The sequence below is a fragment of the Nomascus leucogenys genome, chromosome 9 (assembly GCF_006542625.1).
Source record: "Nomascus leucogenys isolate Asia chromosome 9, Asia_NLE_v1, whole genome shotgun sequence".
Lineage (NCBI taxonomy): Eukaryota > Metazoa > Chordata > Mammalia > Primates > Hylobatidae > Nomascus > Nomascus leucogenys.
In genome coordinates, this window is record NC_044389.1 from 48,755,902 (window position 1) to 48,781,818 (window position 25,917).

The window sequence follows — 25,917 nt, forward strand, 5'->3', positions numbered from 1 at the left end:
TAGAGATTTCCTTCTCCCTGTGGAGTTTTACCCCCTGCTTCTCTGGCCACCCTCCCTATGGATCCCTGTGGTGCCAGGCAGGAATGGGCTGCTTGGGGACTCAGCGAGCTCCCAGGGCCTTTCTGCTGCTTCCTCTACCCCAATATTTTGCTCGGCTCTCTAACTTGACTCAGTTCCAGGTAAAGTTGGAAACTTCTCCCGCAAGCAAACCTTCAGCTTCTCCAGTGGGACTGTGCATTCGGTAGAGGAGGGTCTCCCTGTCCCACTTCCGCATTTGGGGCACTCACAATATTTGGGGTGTCTCCCCGATCCTGCAGGAGAAGTCCACTTCCATCAGAGGATCTGTGGGTCCTCTCAGGATTGCTGGTTTGTCCTTGCAATCAATCTGGAGCTAAAATTCACAATGCAAGTCGCTGCATGCTGCTCTGTCCTGAACTGCAATCTAGTCTTGCCTCTCATACGCCATGATCTTCTGAATCCCTCCCTGGAGGTTTAACTCCAAAGAAGTATGCTTCCAGCTGCAGGTTACTTGAATTTGGATAAGGAGTTATATTGGAATAGGGTGCTATATTCTGATTATTAACAACATAATCAATTTTCATTATCCGTGAGCTCAAAATAAGGTGAGTTGTACCATTTTTTAAAATTCCTAAAGTCGCTTGCTTCAATATGCTTCAGAACACAAAACCCACATTCTCTCACACTTACCACATTGTATTTCTTCCAATCCTATTTTGAAGACCGTGATTCCTGGGCAATGTGGAGCAGAGGAGACTAGAAAACTGCATGTAATGTGCAAAGCCAGTGATTCACGTGCAGATGCTCAAGAACTTATGTGGCAATCTTATCTGAAGACTTGAGCTCAACATCAATTTATTTCTGCACACCCTTTGGCCTAGCAATTTCATTTGCAGAAATCCATTCTACAAAACACATTTTTGTGTGCAAATATGTATGTTGCAAAGATGTTCATGAAATCATTTTAATAGCAAAGAACTGGAAACTATAAATCCATTTTACAGGAACATGATTGCATAAATTATGGTACATTTACATAATGGGATCCTATGAAGCTAATAAAAATGAGGGCAGTCGGCCTCCATATACTTTTCACAGAGATCGCTAAAACAGCATTAAAAAAAAACAGAACTGTGGACTGTGCTATGGGTAATGATTTGGCAATGTAGGTTCATCAGCTGTAGCAAAGGTGGAGAATGTTAGTGATGGGGTGGCTATGTTGGTGTGGGGGCAGGGCACACATGGGAAATCTCTGTACCTTCTACTCAATTTTACTGCAAATCTAAAACTGCTTTAATAAATAGTTTTAAAAAGAAAAGGAAAAAAGAACATTACAAAGGATTGCATAAAGTGAGATCCCATTTAGGTAGATATGAAGCAAATGTAGAGATGTGTGTATGGGAATATATATACACAGATGCATACAAAGGGAACTGGAAGTTTAAAAGACACACCAAGTGGTGCAGCTCTGCCTCTTGGAAACAGGACAGGGACAGGGAAGAAGACATGGTGAAAAAATACTTTAACATTTTACTTCCTACACTTTTACGACAGTTGAATGTTGTACAGAGTAAATGCAGTCCTGTATTCCTTATGCAGGGGAAGAAAACACCACAGGATAAAGATGAATAATCAAAAAAATGATGAGACCAAAGATGAGCCAAGTGCCAATCATCTTTAAGTCAAATACTGTGTCGTAGAACAATCTAGCTCATATAATGTCTTAAATGTTAGATATTCTATTGGTTCATCAAAAGCCTAATATAGGCCAGCCATGGTGGTTCATGCCTGTAATCCCAGCACTTTGGGAGGCCAAGGCAGGCAGATCACCTAAGGTCAGGAGTTCGAGACTAGCCTGGCCAACATGATGAAACCCCATCTCTACTAAAAATACAAAAATTAGCCGGGCACGATGGCAGGCGCCTATAATCCCAGCTACTTGGGAGGCTGAGGCAGGAGAATTGCTTGAACTCGGGAGGCAGAAGTTGCAGTGAACTGAGATCACGCCACTGCAGTCCAGCCTGGATGACAAGAGCAAAACTCCGTCTCAGGGAAAAAAAAAAAAAGCCTAATATAGAGTCCTACAGATGTTGCCAAGAAAGTAAATAGAACAGGATTGCTTTAATTCTTATGATTAAACTAAAAACAAAAATGCTGAAACCTTAGTAAAACTTTAAATTATATATCATTTATTGAAATATAAAGATCTTCATTTACACGTTTTAAACCAAAAACATGAACGGGGCATTCGTAATACATTTTGTATTGGTAGACCCTATCAAGTTAGTTTTTCTCACACATCCACCACACCATTGTTTTGGGAACATGTAAGTATCTTTCTCTTTATTATTTCTAAAATATAAATTTTGGACATTCAAAAGTGCAACAGTTAATGTGCCTGTGGGGATTATCACAGTTAAAAAAATATAAACAAAGGCAGTGATACAGCTTGTCATAAATGTTTTGGCAGTATTCTCCAAGTCTATATAGAAATACATATATACATATTGATGTATAACATCATTTTATCTTACGTCCCTCTTCACAAAAATAGGACCATTTTGTACAGATTGGCAGACCACATTTTAAGGACATCACTAATCGTTTAAAAAGTCACAAATTGTGTTTCTCAGGCCAGCTTTGATTGTCATAAAAATAGAAAGTAGGAAAGATTGGCAAATTTTCTTCTGGAGACTTTGCAGGAGGCCAACAGGAAACAAATCTGGAATTTGCTGAAAACACACACACAAATGCAGTCATATACAAATTCGGGTGGGAGCATTTGTTAGGATTGGAAACTGCTGGACTGAGAAGTTTCATCCGGTCTCATGATGTCATGCAAGGCTCACAGCAATATCAAAATGCAAAGGACCAACAAAATAAGGCTGTACAAGGGAGAGTGAGCAATAAACAGAATGCTTGAGCTGTGATTCTAGAAACACAAATGTATTTCAAGTCTAATTGGCTCTACAGAACCTAGTCAGGTTTTCGTTTTTAATTGGCCAATCTGGCTCAGTCTTCGCACTTACTATGAAAAAGGTGGAAGAAAGTTGGGGCTTGCATTGAGATTACACCAGTAGGTAGTCAAGTACTTTATTATTGCTTCTGCATCTTCCAAAGCATCACCTGCCGATAGTACACACAGTGATTGCAGTAATCACAGCCCATGTTTCATTCATATGGTATCAGCAATTAAGCAGTATTGCAAAGAATGCCAATGAACCCCCACCAACCTGTTTGACAGTGTGGATAGATGTGACAATTCATCCTCCCATCTAACCTCAAATTATCAGTAAAACTTAAAATGTTTTTTCCACCAAAACACTGAGCTGGTTACACAGAGACTTGGAACACTGAATTGCATAATTTTTGTACATGCCTTTCCTTGGCGGGGTATGGAGTGGGAGGCACGAGACAGGAGACGAGGCAAGTTCATCTCCCCCATACGGTGGGAAGTAGCATCTTACTTTTGGAAAACCTGTCAAAACCAAACTTTAGCTTTCTCAGCCTCAGCTAAGACTGGAAAGTTAAATTAAGGTCGCAATTGCTAGCTAGATGGCATTAAATGTCACTAACCTGAAGCCAAGGATTTAAATAGTAGGCTTCCTGCGTGGTTGAATTCCAACCTTGTTCCAAAGTTCAAATTATTTGTTTCCCATGGCAACTTCCTGAAACCTAAGTCAGTGTTTCTGAAAACTGGCCGATCAGAACAGCCAGAGAGTTTAGAAAAATACAGATTCTGGTTTCCCTCAGACTTCACACTTCAGAATCTCAAGGATGGAAACCCAGGATCTAGTAATCCTGGCTGCCACACACATTTGAGAACTGAGGATCCAGGCTAATGCACATCCAGCCTCCACTAAAGAATATCTTTATGGTCTTGAGTTTCAAACTCTTTCTCTTTGGGGTAAGGGGTGAAAGAAGGAGGCTGATATCTGGGCATCCTTCTGACCCTTTTCAGGTTCATAGATTCAAAAAATACATATATTGGGGTCGCCAAAGCTTTCACCAGGCATGAAGAAAAAAAAAAAAACTTCTGCAAATCCAGTCTTTTTGCTGATCATTATATTTTCCATTGGGTAATATACATGGGAAGTTACGTTCAGCACAGGTTTATGCCTCTACATTGAGAACTTTTAGGACTTAAGAGTTTTGTTTGTTTCTAATCCCATTATTTCAGAGGGCAGTTAATTGTTTTTTAATACAATGGATTGGGGAACCTATTCAGTACAGTTAAAAATTCTGACTTCCTGGACAACACTACTTTTACTTTGTTTTCTATGCTCAACTAAATTTAATTCACTAAAGCTATTACCATACTTTATAGAGAAACGTTATTTAATATAAATGTCAAAAACTGTCAAACTCATCACCTACTTAGTAAGGATTGTTTTAAATTGTGCTTTCTCTGGAGGGAAATCATGTTACATTATTACACATTTAGCATTACGGATAACAGTAGTAGTATTATAAATGTAGATTACAATATGAAAATGAGTTGTCAGGCTTCTAAATGACCCAAATCTATTAAACACGGTTGGTTAATTATTATTCTTTATCTCTTTGACACTAAAAAAGATAGCAAAATGCTATAGTACCATTACCTTTTAAGGTTCAAAAGTGGTTTTTCATGCACTTCTTTAAAAAGTTCAACAGCAGCTGATACCAGGTTTCAAGAGGGAAGTACATGGATGGATTGAGTGGTCTCTTCAGAAGTCCAAAGAAGATAGTTAATACAATCTAAACACAGCCTTGGTTAGAGTTATTTACATAATTACGATGCTGAAGTTCTGTCGCAGTATAAATTGTGTCCGTTGGACTCTCACCAATGTCCTTGAGGCACAAAGTTCACCTTCTGTGGCCTATTATTCCCTTATCCATCTATCTCCAAACTTCACACACCACTGAGATGCTGCTGAGGCATTACAAGAGGCAACACTGACAAAGTCCGTTTCAAAATATCCCATTCATTCATATTTAGAAGGCTCCCTGAGGCCCTTGGCTGGGAACTTCTCTTTAAACATCAACCAAGTCCACCTCTCAACCTCCGCATTGCAATAAAGTGGTTTTCTGAACGGGATCCAGAGGTGGCCCCAGAAGTGGAAGGAACCCCTTGAATCCGCCAGTTACAGGAAGCTGTCTTCCACCAGGTCTGAAGAGTCTATCCCGATGTCATCCATCATGTCGATGTCTTCAATGGTCTCGTCCTCTCTCTTGATGAAGGTGGAACTGCTGGAACCCGTCTCAATGGCGCTCTCTTCAGAGGTCTGCGAACTGGAGGAGGGAGAGAAGAGCAAAGATTACAACTCCTGCACAGAACTAGAACTAGACTGTGGCCCCCTAGAGACAAAGGAAAGCCTTTGGCATTCAAATTTGGGCTGCAGAGTATGGCAAGATTCTGCCCCCAGGCCTGACATGCTGTGGTAGGCCATGTGGAAAACCAAGGTCCACCTGTCATTTTCACACTTCAGCTTTCCTGCTTTTCTGCCGGGTCTTTCATCAAAGTTGCTGACAAGCTGCAAGAATTTCTACTTTCCCTACTCAATCCTAGTGAAAGAGAACATAAGCAATGCCTGATCCAAAGGCCTGGGAAGGCAGAGCAGAGGGTGAAGTCAGGCCCATCAGGGTGCAAGCTGCAGCCAGGCCCATCAGGTGCTCTCCCGGAAGCCTCCTCAGCATCCATACTGTGTTCTCAGGTTCTCCTGCCACTTGCCTGGAATGCCCTCTTCTCCTCTCTCTTGACATCCAATGACCCCCCACCGGCCCCCCAACTTGAAGGCCCAGGTGACAGCTCCTTATGTACTAGAGAAGTGGCTGAAAGGGGAGTTCTGGAGTCAGAAAGCCTTAGGTCTGGAATGGTCCCCCCACTTACTAGCTGCGTGATGCCACACAAGTTACTTAACGTGAACTTGAACTTCAACTGAGAAAGTTCAATTCCTGGTGTGTCAAATTCTGCAGCTCAGCCTGTTGTAGCCCTAGAAAACTTCTGGGCACCTTTCTCATGTTATTTATTCCAATGTGACTTTCTAACTTTATATAAAAGCAGAACCCTCTTACAACTCAAACATTATTCAGAGCCCACAAATACAAAGTAACCAAATTGAGAAAAGATCTGAGACAGAGAGCCCTAGATTCACTGCCCAGCCTTCCCCGACCCCCGTGAAGTTCCATCACAGACCCCTAAAACTTGGAGGAACACCGTTTGCTCAAGAGATATAAACACATTATAAAAACTGGCCTGAGCAAAGCATAATAAAAAACCGAAGACTGATGGGCCACTGTGTCTCATCTTTAAATCACATAACATATTCTAAAACAAAATAGAAAAGCCATACTTTTAAAATTACCCAGTTCATACAAATAAACAAGGGCTGTCTACATATTATACCTAAATTGGTTAACAAAGATCACAGTCATAAGCCTCTAAAATAATGCTCTGATGGGAAAGAAGAGGAAAAAAAACACACACAAGCAACTTGGACCTTGAACTAGGGGCCACTATCATCACCTTCTCCTACCTCTGTCCAAGGGCCATGCAAAGAGAGCGGAGAACTGGGGCCTGGTCTCCTCCATCTGACCACATGAACCAGCGATTCTCAGTCCTGCCTGGGCATTAGCTCCACCTTGGTGCTGAGTTAAAGAATCTAGGCCAGGCGAGGTGGTTCATGCCTATAATCCCAGCACCTTGGGAGGCCGAGACCAGCAGATCACTTGAGGTCAGGAGTTCAAAACCAGCCTGGCCAACATGCTGAAACCCCATTTCTACTAAAAATACAAAAATTAGCTGGGCATGGTGGCATGTGCCTGTAATCCCAGCTACTCAGGAGGCAGAGGTATGAGAATGGCGTGAACCCAGGAGGTTACAGTAAGCTGAGATCACACCACTGCACTCCAGCCTGGGTAACAGAGCGAGACTCCATCTCAAAAAAAAAAGAAATTCTAGGTAATAATCACCCAATGACTGATAATGTTACAAAAGGCAGACAACTGGACAGTGCATACCTCCTGACAGAAGCACACAGAACCATCTTTGAAGCATGTTTGCCAAAGATCTAACCTGAGTCAGGTTAAGTTCCTAAACTAACTACCAGTTTACAACACATAGAGAAGACAGAAGCACCTGAGAAGGACACTACAAGGATGTAATCAGCAAAATTCTGATTGTGGGAATTCCACAGGCAAACACTATGGTTTCTCCACAAATAATACGTAAGAGGGCAAAAAAAAGAGGCAAAGTGAACTTACAGAGACATAGCAACCAAGTGCAATGTGTGACTCTTATCTGGATCTCAAACAGAACAAAACAAGTGTATGATAATATTTTTTTAACTTTTATGGTCAAGGGCACATGTGCAGGTTTGTTACATGGATAAATCACATGTCATGGGGGTTTGATGTACAGATTATTTCATCACCCAGGTAATAAGCAGAGTATCTGATAGGTATTTTTTCCGATCCTCTTCCTTCTCCCACCCTGCACCCTCAACTATGCCCTGGTGTGTGTTGTTCCCCTCTTTGTGTCCATGTGTTCTCGTTGTTTTAGCTTCCACTTATAAGTGAGAACATGCGGTATCTGGTCTTCTGTTCCTGCATTAGTTTGCTAAGGATAATGACCTCTGGCTCCATCCATGCTGCTGCAAAGGACATGATCTTGTTCTTTTTTTAATTTCATTTTTGTATTTTCCACTTTTTAAGTTCAGGGGTACATATGCAGGATGTGCAGGTTTGTTACATGGGTAAACATGCGTCATGGTGGTTTGCTGCACAGATCATCCCATCACCCAGGTATTAAGCCCAGCTTCCATTAGCTATTCTTCCTGATGCTCCACCCAACCCCCAACCCCTGAAAGGCCCCAGCGTGTGCTGTTTCCTTCCATGTGTCCATGTGTCCTCATCGTTCAGCTCCCACTTATAAGTGAGAACATGTGGTGTTTGGTTTTCTGTTCCTGTGTTAGTTTGCTGAGGGTAATGGCTTCCAGCTCCATCCACGTCCCTGCAAAGGACATGATCTCATTCCTTTTTATGGCTGCGTCGTATTCCATGGTGTATTATGTATCACATTTTTTTAATCCAGTCTATCATTGATGGGCATTTAGGTTGATTCCACGATTTTGCTATTGTGAACAGTGCAGCAGTGAACATACATGTGCATGTGCCTTTATAATAGAATGATTTCTATCCCTCTGGGTATATACTCAGTAACGGGATTGATGGGTCAAACAGTATTTCTGCCTCTAGGTCTTTGGGGAATCGCCACACTGTCTTCCACAATGGTTGAACTAATTTACACCCCAACCAACACTGTAAAAGTGTTTCTTTTTCTCCAGAACCTCACCACAATCTGTTGCTTTTTGACTTTTAAATAATAGCCATTCTGACTGGTGGGAGACGGTATCTCAGATCTTGTTCTTTTTTATCAACGCATAGTATTCCATGGTGTATATGTGCCAGATGTTCTTTATCCAGTCTACTGTCAATGGGCATTTAGGATGATTCCATGTCTTTGCTATTGTGAATAATGCTGCAGTGAACATACGTATGCATGTCTTTATGGTAGAATGATTTCTATTCCTTTGGTTATATACCCAATAATGGGATTGCTGGATCGAATGGTAATTCTGTTAAAAGTTCTTTGAGAAATCACCACACTGCTTTCCACAATAGCTGAACTAATCTGCACTTCAACAAGCAGTGTATAAGCTTCCCCTTTTCTCCACAACCTCACCAGCATCTGTTATTTTTTGACTTTTTAATAATAACCATTCTGTCTGGTGTGAGATGGTATCTCATCACAGTTCTGATTTGCATTTCTCTAGTGTCAGTGATGTTGCACATTTTTTCATATGCTTGTTGGCTGCATGTATGTCTTCTTTTGAAAAGTGTCTGCTCATGTCCTCTGCCCGCTTTTTAATACAGTATGATAATATTTGCGGGATAATTTGAACTTTAACTGGCTGTCTGATGCCTTAACGATTTATTGTCCCTGTTTTGGGTGAGATAATGGCATTGTAGTTATTTTTAGTAACTGTTGTTCTTTAAAATACAGCCCTTATCTTTAAGAGACACACACTGGAATATTTATGGGTGAAATGATAAGGTGTCTAGGATTTGCTTCCAAACAATCCAGAGGAGGCTGAGACAGACATGGCCATGCGTGCATCCAGGCTGGCAGAGTCCATAGTGATTGAAGCTGGGTGACGGATACTGAACAGCTCACTATACTATGTGAATTGTGCACATGTTAGAAATCTTCCATAATACAAAATTTAAAAGAAAGAAGAAACAAATCAGCCAGGGAGCAGTTGGCCACCACCCCCAGGGATTCTAATTTGTTGTTTTGGGTGAGGCTTGTAGATCAGCAGTTTTTAAATCTCTGCAGGTGATTCCAATTCACAGGTAGGGTATAGCATCAAAGGACCCAGTCCCGCCTCTCTTCACTTTTTCCCTAATTCAATGACTATTTAAGACAATGGCAGGAGAGGCTTATATGATCTCAATAATCACAGTTCTGTATCAATTCGATCAAATTACCTGAGAATTTAGTTCAAAGATTCTCCACCAGGGAAGCATGTCCCTCTCCCCACAACATGCACATCCCTCCCCCAGCCCCAGGGGGAACATATTAGAATCATCTGGGAAGCATTTTCAAAACCGCGCAGACCTCCTCAGGATTCTGCAACTTGTCCCTGAGTACATATTTACCAACCAGGAGTGCACCATTATCAGGGACAATGGGTCCTCTCCTTCAGGGCCTATGGGGGAGGGGAAAGGTGAGACACTGAGGCTGCCCCCACAGCTACCTGTGTCTGTTCCTCTTGCCCAGGTCCTCCTCCTCAGGGACAGGGTCAATGTCAGGCAGAGGAATGATGTAGCCACTGTCAGCGCTCAGTCTCTGCTCATCCAGACCACCCTCCCAGTCCTTCAGCTTGTCTTCCTCGTTTTTGCAGGTGACACCAATGTACGCATTGTCTGAGTCCACACGCATGCGTGCCACAGCAGGATGGTCACTCTTCAGGAAGTCCAGGTGAATTTTTTCATAACTCTATAAACAGTCATTGAACATATTTAATCAAGTGTTAACAACCAAACCTCAAAAATGAATAGAGACACTCAGAACTTACTATTATTTAACTATACATATTTCCAAACTACCTGGAAGATGTGGGACTTGGTTGAAGGACAGTCATGTCAACTACCCCCAGAGACGTAGAACATGAAGAAGGGGCCACCAATGGTAAAGAGCTTCTGCCATTAGGTGCTAAGATACCAGTAGCCCCTTCTCCAAGTCAGTAGCTACAACCGAGAACCGTTCTGGTCCCCATCACGTTGTCTTTCCAGGGCTTGGATGGGTCCCATAGAGAGGCAGTGAGGACTTCTATTGGGTGGATAATACCCAAAGCCTTCATGATCCTTAAACATTGGAGAGGTCTAACATTGGATGTGAAAAGACCCTGTTTTCAACAATAACTTCAATCTCTTCCCACCAACACATTTCCACCAGTCAGAGCATCTTTGACCAACCGAGGGTTAATTTCCTTCTGCCTCCTCACTGCCTCACCTGTGAAGGTTGTAGTGGGCAGTGAGATAATTAACAGACAGAAGTATTTAACTTCCAGTTCAGCACACGTCTCCTAATGCTATTCTTCCTTGAGAAGAAGGAAGAAAAATGATAAGTATAAAAAGTCTACGCAGGGACTAATCTGAATCTAAGAAACTGAGATTATGTCTTGAGTTTTCCTCTCAACACCTCAGCAGAAAGTTGTTTCATTCATTTACAGATCCTGCTTGGTTCCATGAAATTACATTTGTTCCTTTCAACAATGCTTCCTATTCCACAAAAAAACCAGCTGGTGCCACAGATAACAGCTGAGGTTGTTTCTTCCAGTCAGCTGGTAAAAGCCAATTTCACATGGATTTAAGTGCATTCAAATTAGTGATGTAATGGCCATGGATGCCCTGAGTCTTCTAACTGCACACTAACTTCTGATACTCAAACATCTGGAGAATAGTGCTTACAGGTACTGCACATTTAAGATGAAAGGAAAGCCCCACGGGAAAGGGAGGGTTTTCATTCATCATTGCTACTAGGGTCTCATGGAGCACCGCCATGAAGCCCAGCCACTGGATCACACAATCTTTTGCCTCTTTTGAAAATGCTCCCCTAGAACTGCGGAACAGCACAGCTCACTGGTATAATTTCCAGCTTTACCCAGACCTTTCCACCCACAGATCCAAACACACCTTTTTATATTGTCCAGGCAGCAGATTCTCCACAATCTCACTCAGGTGGTAAAAGGAGGGTCTCTTCTCCGGCTCACTGTTCCAGCATTTCACCATGATCTCGTAGCTGTGGGGACAGAACTCAAGAGTGGGCACAGGGGGAAGTCTCAGGGCCCCTCCCTCCCACTAGAACCACAGACTATGAACACAGGCCCCCGGGATGAGGAAGGAACTCACACTTCACTGGTAGCGTGGTCAGGCTTGGCCATCCGGTACCCACTCTTGATCTTATTGTAGAAAGTAGAATCCACCGTCATGCCGGGGTAAGGGGTGCCACCTAAAAGCCAAACAATAAAACACCAGGACTAACAAACGCTCAGTGCCTTGTTGAAACACTTGGCACGATAGAACACTGTTAGAAAACCTTTCAGATCCTATAGCCTTGAAGCACTGGTTTCTTCAAGAAAATTCAGTGTCATCATCTCCTTGACTTCAGAGACCAGCTCAAATCTTCAATTTAATTAGGACTCCAGGTTGGTCAAGTCCAAGTACCATCACAAAAATTCTACATCTTTAGAAACAAGCGTTCAAGTGTTTTTCAATGTGTATGACTATTGGATCAACACAGACAAAATGAACTAGAAAAGCAAGGAGAAATTCTGAATCATTAAAACCCAGAGAGTCTTTCTCACCAGGTATGTTCAAATAGCTAAAGCAAAAATCAAAGTGGCGGCCTCTCTGCTTTCAAGGGAGTACGAGACTCCATTAAGCCACTGGGGGATGATCCATTGTGATCATCCATGGAGGGAGAACTAGGATGAAAAAGGAGACGGGGCAGGAAGACACACTTTACTATTACATCCTGATGACAGATAAATTCATGAAACATTTCACACTTTCAAAGCCAAGGCCAGGTCAAGTTAAGTTCCCTCTCTGAAGCCTTCCCACACTATTCCAGGACTCCTTTCTCTTTACTCAAGACTCAAATTACAATTTTAAATCAGCACCACACTGTTTATCCCTAAGTGTGTAAGTCTCATCTCCCCAGATGAACCATCCAGATGTCAGGGTTATGGCTCATCCTTCTCTTAGGGACCTCACCGGACAGCCCAAGGCACCTGGGTTGTCAAGACTGGCCAATGACAACCAGGAATGAGAGCCCTGCCCTTCCCTCCACATACCCCTTTTCACCTGAGCATCAATCGCCACCAGGTGAGGGAGGGCCCACTCTCCATGGGTGAACCCATGTGACCCAAAGCCCAAAATGAAAAAGCAGCTGGGATGCGAATGTCATTGGGACCACTTCCAGTGGGAGGAAGTCACTCTGGCATAGCCCAAAGGAGAGGAGGGGCAGAGGCCAGGAGTGAGACGCAACCCCCAACAAAAACCCCCATCTCCACCTGCATGGGCCTATCTCAGACACAATAAGGCACAACATGTGGTGTGAGGCGGCTGCAGCATACTGGCCTCACACCAGGTTATCTTAACACTGTCTACATCCTGGGGCTTGAAAGAACACATTTTCCTTCCAGTGGTGTTTCAGAACAGCCCAAATAAGCAGCAATGTCAGGCCCATACCAAGGGAAAAGATCTCCCAGAGCAGAATGCCGTAAGACCAGACATCACTCAGTGTGGTGTAGAGGTTGTCAAAGATGCTCTCAGGAGCCATCCACTTCACGGGCAGAAAGGTCTGCAAGGAAGGAGGGAGAGAGTTAAACCCATGTCTACTCACTGATGATCTACAGCAGTGGAAATAGAAAAGCGTTCTCCTTGGGCTCTTAATAACTTGTGCTAATTATCTTGTCCCATCTGAGTGCCTTTTACATGTGTTTTGTTCCTTACTGAACTCTCAGTGCCTGGCACGTAGTAGGTGCTCAACAAATACTAGATGAATGATGAATGGTCAATATTGCCTTTTATGTCCTCCAAAGGAATAATATCCCAAAACATTAATTCTGAATTTTCACCCAAAAGGTGTAAGCCCTGAATGGACCCGTTTCCTATTTTTAGATATTCTTGGGAACAAAATTAAGAACAGATCCAATGATCTCTGAGCTGATTACAGCTATCACAGCCACATGAGTACATGAATCACACACAGCATGGATGCAGGCCCATGTCTTTCTCTAGGTGGAAGCAGAAGCTGCCATAAGCTGTCTCACGTCCAGTGCAGTGAGGTGATTTGGAATTGTACCTACAGGGAGCAGATGTATCCCTACAGGGAGCTATGTCATCTGCTGAGAAGTGGAAGGGATGGGAAGAATGGTTCAAGTAGACAACAAAATGAGTATCTTTAAGGAAACTGTGCCTCCAAGATATATAAACCCAAATGTTTTCAATATTTTAGTGGTCACAGATGGCTTTTGAAAATCTGATAGAAGCTTAAAATATAAAGACACCATCCTTGGGAATGCATGCTTGTCCATGCATACACACAATTGACATATTAATAGCTAACACTTGCCAGGTGCAGTGGCTCACATCTGTCATCCCAGCACTTTGGAAGGCTGAGGCAGGTGGATCACTTGAGGCCAGGAGTTCGAGACCAGCCTGGGCAACACGGTGAAACCCTGTCTCTACTAAAAATACAAAAATTAGCTGAGCATGGTACTGCATGCCTGTAATCCCAGCTACTCGGGAGGCTGAGGCAGAAGAATTGCTTCAACCTGGGAGGCAGAAGTTTGCAGTGAGCCAAGATTGCACCACTGCACTCCAGCCTGGGTGACAGAGTGAGACTCTGTCTCAAAAAGAAAAAAAAAAGAAAATAAATAAATAAAATAGCTAACATTATTGAGTGCTGTTTCTATATGCCAGGCACTGTCCTAAGCACTTTACATGAATTCATTGATTTAATCCCCATAGCAACCCAGCAAATAGGTACTATTATCACCTCCCGCTACAGTCAGGGAGACAGAGGGGCAGAACAGTCGAGTATCTAGCCCCAAATCCAAATTAAGTAAGTGGTGGAGCTGGCACTCACACCTGGGCAATCTGCTGCCAAGGCTGTGTACTGACCCCTTGTAGTCTATTGATGTTTTAAAAAACAGGCACCGAATCTCTAGAAGCAACACCTGACTTCAGAGATTAAAGTGAAGGAGGGTGAGCATGCCCAGTGAGGGAAGTGAGGACGTACACTGCCTTTCGACACGTAGTTCGAATCATGCATGATGTCTCTAGCTAGGCCAAAGTCACAGATCTTCACGATTTTTCCTTGTGCCAGGAGGACGTTGCGAGCAGCCAGATCACGGTGGACACACTGCATGGAAAAGGAAGAAATGACTCAGGGTCAAGCCATCTGTAGCTGAACAGCATCACCCCTGCAAGACTGATCCATGGTGGCACTTGGAGCTGCCTGCCTGGATATAAAGGGCTATCCTTCTCCCAGGTTCTCACTCCACCCACTCCCAACAGAGAGAAAGCTCTAGAAAAGAGTAGACGCCTGATGATTTTGGACTCCCTGCCTTGCGTAAGGGATGAAGGAGAGAGACAGGTAAGTAAGAGCCCCTGTTATTAATGGCCTTTCCAAGATCTATCTCCTAGCATCTCCTTCCACACTCCACTCACTGAAATCTGTGGCTGGGTCTAAAAAGGTCTCTGTTCCTTGAACTTACATTTTTTGAAGCCAAAAACTCCATTCCTCGGGCAACTTGATAGGTGAAGCTCAACAAATCCAATAAAGTAAGGCCTTCTGAGTTATCATCTGAAAGGAGGTTTTTGACTTCTGAGTCTGCAGAAAAGAAATTAAATGTATTGGTGCTGGCAGGCAGCAGGAAATCATCAAGTTGCAGAGGCATGCCCAAAGAACACATCCAAAAATATTTTGTTAATTTTTTTGTAGAATGTTTAGATCTCACAGGTGAATATCACTATGCAAAGATTCTATCTTAGAAAATAGATATATAGGCCAGGCATGGTGGCTTATGCCTATAATCCCAGCACTTTGGGAGGCCAAGGTGGGTGGATTGCCTGAGGTCAGAAGTTCGAGACCAGTCTGGCCAACACGGTGAAACCTTATCTCTACTAATAATACAAAAAAATTAGCCAGGCATGGTGGCATGTGCCTGTAATCCCCGCTACTCTGGAGGCTGAGGCAGGGGAATTGCTTGAACCAGGGAGGAGGAGGTTGCAGTGAGTTGCAGTGAGCCGAGATTGCACCACTGCACTGCAGCCTGGGTGACAGAGTGAGACTCTGTCTCAAAGTGAAAAAAAAGAAAGAAAGAATGAAAGAAAGAAAAGAGATATGCAGAAACATATATCTGGTTTAAAAACTATACACATACACACACACACACACACACACACACACACGCACACAATGATATAGTTTGGATATGTGTCCCCACCCAAATCTCATATTGAAGTGTAATCCCCAGTATTGGAGGTGGGGCCTGGTGGGAGGTGACTGGATCATGGGGGTGAATTTCTCATGGATGGTTTAGCACCATCCCCTTGGTGCTATCCTTGCAAAAGTGAGTGACTTCTTGCAAGATCTGCCTGTTTAAAACTGTGTGGCACCTCTCTCTCTCTCTCTCTCTCTCTCTCTCACTTGCTCCTGCTCTGGCCATGTGATATGCCTGCTCCCCCTTTACCTTCCACCATGATTGGAAGCTTCCTGAGGCCTCTCCAGAAGCAAATGCCTGTATAGCCTGCAGAATCCATGTGCCAATGAAACCTCTTTTCTTTATAAATTACTCAGTCTTAGGTATTTCTTTATAGCAATGCAAAAACAGCCTAATAGAGAAAATTGGTATCAAGGAATGGGGAATTGCTGTAAAGATAACTGGGTAACAGGCAGAGATTAGAAGAGTTTGGAGGGCTCAGAAGAAGACAGGAAGATGAAGGAAAGTTTGGAACTTCTTAGAGACTGGTTAAATGCTTGTAACCAAAATGCTGATAATGATATGGACAATGAAATCCAGGCTGCCAAGGTCTTGGATGAAAATGAAGAACTTATTGAGAACTGGAGTAAAGGTCACCCTTGTTAAGCCTCAGCAAAGAACTTGGCCACATTATGTCCATGCCCTAGGAATATGTGGAAGTTTGAACTTGAGAGTGATGACCTAGGATATCTGGTGGAAGAAATTTCTAAGCAGCAAAGTGTTCACGATATGGCCTGGCTGCTTCCAATAGCCTGCACTCAGATGCAGAAGCAAAGAAATGACTTAAAGTTGAAACTTATATTTAAAAGAGAAGCAGAGGCTGGGCGCAGTGGCTCACACCTATAATCCCAACACTTTGGGAGGCTGAGATGAGAGGATTGCTTGAGTCCAAGGTTCGAACTAGCCTAGACAACATAGCGAGACCCCATCTCTTTAAAAAAAAAAAAGTAAAAGGGAAGCACAGCATAAAAGTTTGGAAAATTTGTAACTTGGCCATGTGACAGAGAAAGTAAAAACTTTTTTGGGAGAGAATTAAAGAGGGCTGCTGGGCAACCACTTGCCAGAGAAATTTGCATAACTAAAAAGGAGGCAAAGGCTGATTGCCAAAACAATGGGAAAAAGGCCTTGAAGGCATTTCAGAGACCTTCATGGCAGCCCCTCCCATCACAGGCCCAGAGGCCTAGGAGGGAAGAATGGTTTCATGGGCCAGCCCCAGGGTCCACTGCCCTGTACAGCCTCGAGACACTGCTTCCTGCATCCCTATGACTCCAGCTCCAGCCATGGCTCAAAGGAGTCCACGTGCAGCTTGGGCTGCTGCTTCAGTTTGTGACAGCCATAAACCTTGGCCGCTTCCACGTGGTGTTAGCCTGTGGGTGCAAAGAGTGTAAGAGTTGAGGCTTGGGAGCCTCTGCCTAGATTTCTGAGGATATATTAAAAAACCAGGGTGTCCAGACAGAAGCATGCTGCAGGAGTGGAGCCCTCACAGAGAACCTCTACTAGGGCATTGCAGAGGGGAAATGTGGGGTTGAAGTCCCCACAGAGAGCCTCCACTGGGGCACTGCCTCATGGAGCCACGAGGGGAGGGCCACCATCCTCCATGAATAATGTATCCACCAACAGCCTGTACTCTGCACCTGGAAAAACCACAGGCACTAGACACCAGCCCCTGAGAGCAGCTGCAGGGGCTGAACCCTGCAAAGCCACAGGGAGTTCCACCCCTCCCAAGAGCTCCACCCCTTGCACCAGTGTGCTCTGGATACGGGATATGGAGTCAATGGAGTTTATTTGGAGCTTTCAGCCCTGCTGGGTTCTGAACTTCTGTGGGGCTTGTAGCCCCTTTCTTTTGGCCAATTTCTCCCTTTGGGAATGGGAATGTTGACCCAATGCCTATAACCCCATTGTGTCTTGGAAGTAAATAACTTGTTCTTTATTTTACAGGCTCATAGGTGGAAGGGACTTGCCTTGTGTCAGATAAGACTTTGGACTTTGAGTTGATGCTGGAATGAGTTAAGGCTTGAGGGGACTATTGTGGAGGGATGATTGTATGTTGAAATGTGAGAAGGACATGAGGTTTGGGAGGGTCCAGGGTCAATGTGACATAGTTTGAATATGTGTCCCCACCCAAATCTCATGTTGAATTGTAATCTCCAGTATTGGAGGTGGGGACTGGTGGCAGATGAATGGATCATGGGGACAGATTTCTTATGAACAATTTAGCACCATCCTTCTGGTGCTGTCCTCACAATAGTAAGTGACTTCCTGTAAGATCTGACTGTTTAGAAGTGTGTGGCGCCTCTCTCTTTCTCTCTCTCGCTTGCTCTTGCTCTGGCCATGTGATGTGCCTGCACCGCTTTGCCTTCTGCCATGACTGGAAGCTTCATGAGGCCTCCCCAGAAACTGAGCAGATCTACCAGTATCATGATTCCTGTAAAGCCTACAGAATCATGAACTAATTAAACCTCTTTCCCTTATAAATTACCCAGTCTCAAGTATTTCTTTATAGCAATAGAAGAACAGCCTAAAACACATAGAGACATACACACAAAACACACACACAGCCACAAGGACCAATCTTACACATAATTATTTTGTTTACCTCCTAAATTTCTTTTTTTCAACCATAATTAGCAAATCATCTCAGCTACCTTTAAAACACACATACACATAAACACACACTAAAATCTTCCATGATGAAATACATGGAGCACACATACAAGCTACATGAAAAAGTAGCTTCTGTGAATTGCTTTATTTTCTTTTTAAAGCCACCTTTGTAGTACTTTGCTTATAATTTGTTAATAAAGTCAACCACCAATCACATGTGATAGCATCTTAGAGATCAGTGCCAATGACTTTGCTTTGAGTTTCTTTGTTTGTAACTTGTCCACTTTCCCCAGTTAGTCCCATCTGGAAGGGTCCCAGGGTTTTCGAGGAAGAAGGCAATTTAATCCAGAAGTTCTCAATTCTTTTTGAAAATGTTCAGCAAGTGAAGAGTAGCTCTAGCCATTCACAATTTTTTTCAGATAGCCACAGAAGGCCAGAAAGCAGTGGTCTGCCTGCCAACAGGGCTTGGGCCTGAGCATGACTCAGGTTCCTCTGACGTCTCGTGCCAGCTCCACCAGCCCAGCCTGGGAAGCAATGTAAACTATTTTTAACAATATGGGAGGGGAGAGGAAGTACTGGTTCCAATAACTCTCACTGGCTAATCTTTTAAAAGTGCTTGGAAGTTCACCCAGTTGGCAATGAGAAGTGAATGGAACTTGGAACCACAGAAATGGAAAATATTGTGGACTGAGCTTTGCAAAACAAACACATTCTTTTTTAAATGGATTGTACCTTTCACTTAAGAACCGTGAAAACATTCAGAGCACATTAATAATTTCCAAAACAATGTCCAGGGCAGCTCAACACTTTTTTGCATTGACTAATGGCAGGGCTCAGACCCAAAAACACAAGCTCACAGGACAAGCCAATGTCAGACTTCCAACTTCATGTCTGTGACCAGTCCAGGACGCTGAAGGAACCACCCTGAGCAGATGTGAAGTGGTCCATCTGGTCTAGGCATCAGCTGGACTCCCTGGAGTTTATAAATCAATTTAACCCTGCCACATATTCATGTACTTGAAAAACAGATAGACCCACCTTCAAAATACATTTAACAGAAACACTGGTCCAGAAAATATAACTGCAAATTATCTACTCTAGAGTTCCTATCACAAATTGAATGTTAGGAAAAGTAAAAGCAAGTGTTACTGAACTCATAGACATCAGAGGCTTCTAAAACTTAAGGGAAAAAAAGCAGAGTGTGAGGAACCAACATAAGAAAGCCAACTTGTAATTCTGCCAAGTAAGGGCATTAAAAAAATCAATCACCATATTTTCATTAAAAAACAAAAAGACAGCAAAAAAAAGGAAGTTCATTATATCAGAATAAATAATTATTTTTTAAAGAAATGTTTACCGCAGGAACACACCAGGAAAATTCTTTAAAACTATTAAATTTAAAATTTAAAAAATTTGTTACATTGTCAGCTTTTATTCTTTTCAATTTACAGGCCACAAACCTGGAAACACCTCACAGAACTGGTTGTGCAGACCTGCATTTAGAGACCACGTGGGCTGCCAGGTTCACTTTACCATCCCTATACACTTCCCTCTAAATACTTTAAGTATCATATTAAACCACTGGAAAGTCCCAACACCCAGAGTGAGTATAGACACTTTTACCTAACATAGATTTCTTCTTATATGAGGCTGGACGATCATAGAGTGATCTCTGGATGTCGGAATATTTAGAAACCTCTTTCCTTTCTAGCATGGGGACATACTGTGTAGTATCAGCCTGCTTCATGTCCATGTAGTCACCATTGTTTTCAAAAGATAAAATAACATAGCTGTAAAAACAGAAAGAGAAATCTTACCCAGGGTGCCCTTCTGAAGTGGTCATTCCACTTTCTGTAGATGATGACTTTGGGGGACCTACAATGTGCCAGGTACTGAGGTAGGCATGGGAGCTAACTGGGTAAAAGCAAAACCAATCCACACCCTTGACATGAGGTGATCTAGTCAAGGAAATGAGCATTAATCAAATAGTCACACAAATACATGCATCACAGCAACTCCACTACTGGCTATCTACCAGAGGAAAGGAAGTCATACGAAAAAGATACTTGCACACACATGTTTATAGCAGCACAATTCACAATTGAAAAAATGTGGAACCAACCTCAAATGCCCATCAATCAAGGAGTGGATAAAGAAACTGCAGTGTATCTATACATATGTATGTGTAGGTGTATATGTATATGTATATATATATATATATATAACTCAGCTATAAAAAGGAATGAATTAATGGCTTTCGCAGCAACCTGGATGGAATTGGAGACTATTATTCTAAGTGAAGTAACTCAGAAATGGAAAACCAAACATCGTATGTTCTCACTCATAAGTGGGGGCTAAGCTATGAGGACGCAAAGGCATAAGAATGATACAATGGACTTGGGGACTCGGGGAAAAAGTGAGAGGTGGGTGAGGGATAAAAGACTACAAATTGGGTTCAGTGTATACTGCTCCAGTGATGGGTGCACCAAAATCTCACAAATCACCACGAAATAATTTACTCATGTAACCAAATACCACTTGTTCCCCAAAAACCTATGGAAATAAAATGTTTTTTAAATAGGGAAAAAAAGAAATGTAAAAAACAAACAAACAAAATAAATACACAGATCAACTCAAACTCAGATGTGCTGTGAAGAAGAAAGGTTTCAATAGCTTGTAAGGAAAATGACTTGATCTGGGGGTCAAGGAAGCATTCTTCAGAAAACGTAGAATGAATCCCACTGACAAAGATGGGAAAGATTAGGGGAATATTTGTCATGGCATCTGGCACATACAAAGGATTCCACAAATGTCAGCTGCCAAGATGATTACTGTTCACTTGTTTTCAGAGCCAGTTCCCTGCACATCTTTCGCAGGAGCCCGCACATCCTGAAGAGCCATATCTAAGACAGTGCGGCTGTGCTCCCATGGACCTGTAAGTCCATTACACTTAAAGTTTGAAGAATTCACTACATTAAGTTTGTCATTATTCTTTCTCAGTTTTTCAACTCACCAGACTTGGTTGGAACTTGAGCCATGTGGCCATGTGGCTTGGGCATACAATTCCTTCTACCTAATCAATTTAGCACCCATTTGGTGTCCACCAGGTAATTTATTATGAAGTGAATTCATTGTACTTTCTGATCTTACAGAACTTCTTATCTACAGAGCTCTTTATAGCCACTAGTAGGTTTCTGCAGTAGGGATCACTGTCGTTGGCGTCATTTATAGGTCCAGGTTCAGCAAGGACCTCGAGCTTGGAGATCCACAGACAGTTCTCGCAAGGTTCCAGAACTCAAGCATCCCTGGCCAGAGCTGCATTTTATAGGTCTAAGTGGATCACATGTAAATAGCAGAAGAGCTCCCAGAGTCATTCTAACTCACTCTCATTCAAACCTATCAGCAAGGCCTTCTCATGTGACACCCCAGTCCAAGACACCTTTAGACATCATGCATCTCTCTGCATGATCATGGAATGACTGGACAGGGTGGTTTGACTCTAAGTCTTGCTACCTTGGGCATTGAACCTGCAGACATGATATCTATCAGGACATGGGTCTTTCCATTTGTGATGCCTGTAAGATAATGATAGACAGCAATGTCTCTCTTTGCACCCACCTCCGTGTGCTTTCATCAGCAGGGTTCAATCCAAAGATATCCAGCTCTTTCTTTGGCTTCTCTGGGTGGTGGCTCAGGAAGCTATCCCTATTCTTATGCAAATAGTTGACCAAATCTCCGTAGAAGCAGTACTCCGTGATGATGTAAATGGGGCCTATGAGGACAAAAGCCGTTAGGAGATGGGTATGAAAATGAAGAACAGAAAAGCCATGAATTGTCCTGCAGACCATATGGGGCAGAAAAAAATAAGGTACCAAAAAAGTTTTTTTTGTTTTTTTGTTTTTTTAAAGAGCCATGAATAGCTATGACTGGACTAGCAATAGATTTTGCTCAAAAAACAATGAGCTTCCATCAATTCAAGGGACCAGTCAGCTCCATTCAAGGGACTTCTATTCCCTGCCATGTGTGGGGATGGAGAGTGGAGGATTTAAGCCTGATTGAACAGTTTTCGCAACCACGTGTCCAATGAAAACCCTCACTCCTGGCCGGGCGCGGTGACTCACGCTTGTAATCCCAGCACTTTGGGAGGCCAAGGTGGGCGGATCACGAGGTCAGGAGATCGAGACCACGGTGAAACCCTGTCTCTACTAAAAATACAAAAAATTAGCCGGGCATGGTGGCGGACGCCTGTAGTCCCAGCTACTCGGAGAGGCTGAGGCAGGAGAATGGCGTGAACCCGGGAGGCGGAGCTTGCAACGAGCCGAGATCGCGCCACTGCACTCCAGCCTGGATGACAGAGCAAGACTCCGTCTCAAAAAAAAAAAAAAAAAAAAAAGAAAACCCTCACTCCAGATCAGTGAGCCCACCTGACTTGGTGCAGGCTCCCAGCAAGTTTACAATGTTCAAATGTGGCCCCAGGTGAGTCATTATCTTCAGTTCAGACATGAGAGCTTGTTTTTCACTGGATCTGGCCGTGGCTGTTGAAAGAGTAAATCACATATCAGTCCAGCTGAGCTACCAACTTCCTGTTCTCAGAAAAAAACCAAGAACACGACTAATCCTGTGATTGGATATCATTCTATTTACCAAAAGTCTAAAAGAAGCAGACAGCTACTTGGCCTCAATGCTAATAACTAATTCCTGGTCTTTCTAGTAAAAAGAAGTCACTGGAAATAACAAGCTCTTAATTTTCCAACATACAGGCAGCAAGAGCAATCTAAATAAACCTAATCTAAATACACATAAAACCTGGAGTCAAAATAATCAGGACCTAGTCCTAAATGTCTTATTTACTAGCTGTATGATTTTGAAAAATTCCCTTAATATCCCCGTGCTCAAAAAAATCCCCAGGAAGGAGCACTTACGTTTTAGCATCTTCACTGCAACTTTCATGACAGGTTGGGACCGGCTTAATCCATAGGCTGTTCCTTCAACCACCTTCCCAAACGCTCCAGACCCCAAGACCCGACCTGTGGGCAGGCAGAATCATTAACACCCAAAAACTCCAGACGCCTCCTTAGCTTTCTGCACCTTAGCCAGCTCTCTGCGGGTGGACAGCTGGGCGGGTGTCTTTCCTGTTTGGAGTAAGCATAATGACTCCTCCAAGTCATCGTGTCAAAAACGGAATTGAGCCCACAGGGAAGGAAATTAGCATAATTGCTTTTGTCGAGTAACATTTGCAAGGGAAAGAAAACACAGACGGGAGAAAGGAGGGTGCAGCCCTCCCTGGTGTGAGCGCGCTGTCTACCAGCTCCGTGCTGGGCCAGCCCCTGGGATCCTCTGCCTTCGGGGGCTCTCACCCACACCCCCTGGTTCTCTGCCCTTCTGTTTTCCATATGCAAACGGGGCATCTTTTGTCTTAGTAGATTACTAGCCACTGGAAATACTTCAGTATTCAAAATATCACTGATTCCAAGGAGTGACTAAATAAAAACTTCAGGCTGGGCTCACTGCTCCCTATTTGTTAGGAAACCCACTCTACCCAAAGGTAAAGCTATTCCCAACTCTAGCACTGTTTTCATGATTTTTTATGTTTATGTTGGATTTTTTTTTTTTTTTTTTTTTTTTTTTTTTTTTTTTTTTTTTTTTTTTTTTTTTTGCCAAGAGCTAAACATGCCCGAGAGCACAGCAATTAGCTTCATGTTGGGAGGAGACATACGTAAAGACACTGAAGCTGTTGTCCCACCCTGAAAGAGCTCACCCTGAGAGAAACATTTCCCGGGGTGTCAGTCTCACCACGGATAGCCAAGCCAGGGAAAGACTTGGCTCATAAAAGACACTAACAGCCAACACTGCCTCTTACTGCATGTCTGTGTTACTGAAAATCGTACCTGGAGAGGTATTGCTTCACCAGCAATGCCTCTTGGTATAATGGGAATTATGCCCTTTTCCGCATATTTTACTACTTTTTAACTCCCTAAGCTCCTCATCCCTTTTTGGGAAATAGGCAGGAAAATAAAGAAAGCTTAGATATAAATATGTGAAATTGGGGGCAGCTCTTATAACCGCCCCATGGGTTCTCCTTGCCTGCTGCCTAGACAGAGCCGATTTATCAAGACAGGGGAATTGCAATAGAAAAAGGGTTTAATTCACACAGAGCCAGCTGTACGGGAGACCTATTCTACTATTACTACTATTATTCAAATCAGTGTCTCTGAAACTGGGGGAATGGGGTTTTTAAAGATGATTTTGTGGTTGGGGGTGAAATGGGGACTGCTGATTGGTTGGGTCAAAGATGAAATCACAGGTTGCTGACGCTGTCCTCTTGCACTGAGTCATTTCCTAGGTAGGGGCCACAAGATCAGATGAGCCAGTTTATTGACCTGGGTGGTGTCAGCTGGTGCATCGAAATACAGGGTCTCCAAAATATCTCAAGCACTGACCTCAGGTTTTACAACAGTGACCCCTAAACCGTACTTTCTAATCTTGTAGCTAATTTGTTAGTCCCGCAAAGGCAGTCTAGTTCCCAGGCAAGAAGAGGGTTTGTTTTGGCAAAGGGCTATTATTGTCTTTTTTTCAAAGTCAAACTGTAAACTAAGTTTCTCTCAAAGTTAGTTCGGCCTATGCCCAGGAAGGAACAAAGACAACTTGGAGGCTAAAGCAAAATGGAGTTGGTTAGGTCATATCTCATTCACTGTCATAATTTCCTCGGTTACAACTTTTGCAAAGGTGATTTCACTCGGGTGCCTTGCTTGATTTCAGTTTACCTAACTCTCTAAGAAGACTTAAACTCTTCTGTATTTTGCAATGAGACAGGTGGATAATTAAAACCTGCATTTGTCATTCTTTAACATATATACTGTTAGATCATTCATCATAACACAACCTCTACCTCTACTTTCATTTGCCTTTGTCTTGCTTTCATTCATTAGGAATGTGATTTAAAAAAGAAATACTCTTTTGGACTAAAGCTTCATATACTTGGTCTCAGCCCAGGATTGAAATACTTGAAATGCTTGTGATAAGTTGGCTTGCTTATTTTTACATATTTTGCCTTAAAATGTACCTATATTTTTATATTCCATATTCCAAATATATAAAAAGGAGTATCTAATGCATCTTCAGAAAGTACTGAATCAAAATACATTTCGTGGTTGTCCTCATTCATTTCTCATCCGCTCATTTTTAGTCACAGAAATTCATCTCATTTTCAATTTGTGTCATTTCTAAAGAAAAGCAATTTTGGTGGGTATCTTTGCCAGCCCTCTTCATATTCTCTTCTCCCTTTGTAAAATTTTCCTTAGCTATAATTTGTTATGGAAAGAGATTTTAAAAAGTCATTGCAATGATCCAATTAACTTATTGTCAAGACAGAAATGTATTTCTGAAAGCAAATTTCCATTGCCTAGTTCTTACTAAGCACAAGCTCAGATCTCTATTCTACCAAGGCCTATAAATTGTAAAGTTGTGTGCAAGGGGAAAAGGGAGTCTTGGGAGGTCACCCCATGGAACTTACCAAGCACTAGTCCATCCCTTGGAAACTCCCATCTTGAGTCATAAGGCAGCTGCATCGGGTCCACATAAATATATTCATGTCCATCCGGGCTGATTGATTCAATGACCCTCCAGCGAATTTCATACCTCGGTTTCTATAAATGACCAGGACAGGTAACTGGTGAATTACCAAAGTCCCAGTGCA

The 25,917-nt window shown here is 42.8% G+C and overlaps 1 protein-coding gene across 2 annotated transcripts in view; it reads right to left on the bottom strand.

Annotated features, from left to right (window-relative positions):
* Positions 1-2,187: 2,187 nt before the first annotated feature.
* PDGFRA (platelet derived growth factor receptor alpha) overlaps positions 2,188-25,917 on the bottom strand; it is a 65,084-nt gene continuing 41,354 nt past the window's right edge. For both annotated transcript variants that reach the window (XM_030818929.1, XM_030818930.1), the window contains exons 12-23: positions 25,735-25,867; positions 23,144-23,248; positions 22,646-22,756; positions 21,840-21,993; positions 19,845-20,011; positions 14,850-14,965; positions 14,372-14,494; positions 12,817-12,928; positions 11,476-11,575; positions 11,260-11,365; positions 9,819-10,060; positions 2,188-5,292 (exon numbers count right to left, since the gene is read on the bottom strand). In XM_030818929.1, the coding sequence (XP_030674789.1) occupies positions 5,145-5,292; positions 9,819-10,060; positions 11,260-11,365; positions 11,476-11,575; positions 12,817-12,928; positions 14,372-14,494; positions 14,850-14,965; positions 19,845-20,011; positions 21,840-21,993; positions 22,646-22,756; positions 23,144-23,248; positions 25,735-25,867 (1,617 nt within the window). In that variant the 3' untranslated portion in view covers positions 2,188-5,144. The remainder of the gene's footprint in view (positions 5,293-9,818; positions 10,061-11,259; positions 11,366-11,475; positions 11,576-12,816; positions 12,929-14,371; positions 14,495-14,849; positions 14,966-19,844; positions 20,012-21,839; positions 21,994-22,645; positions 22,757-23,143; positions 23,249-25,734; positions 25,868-25,917) is intronic.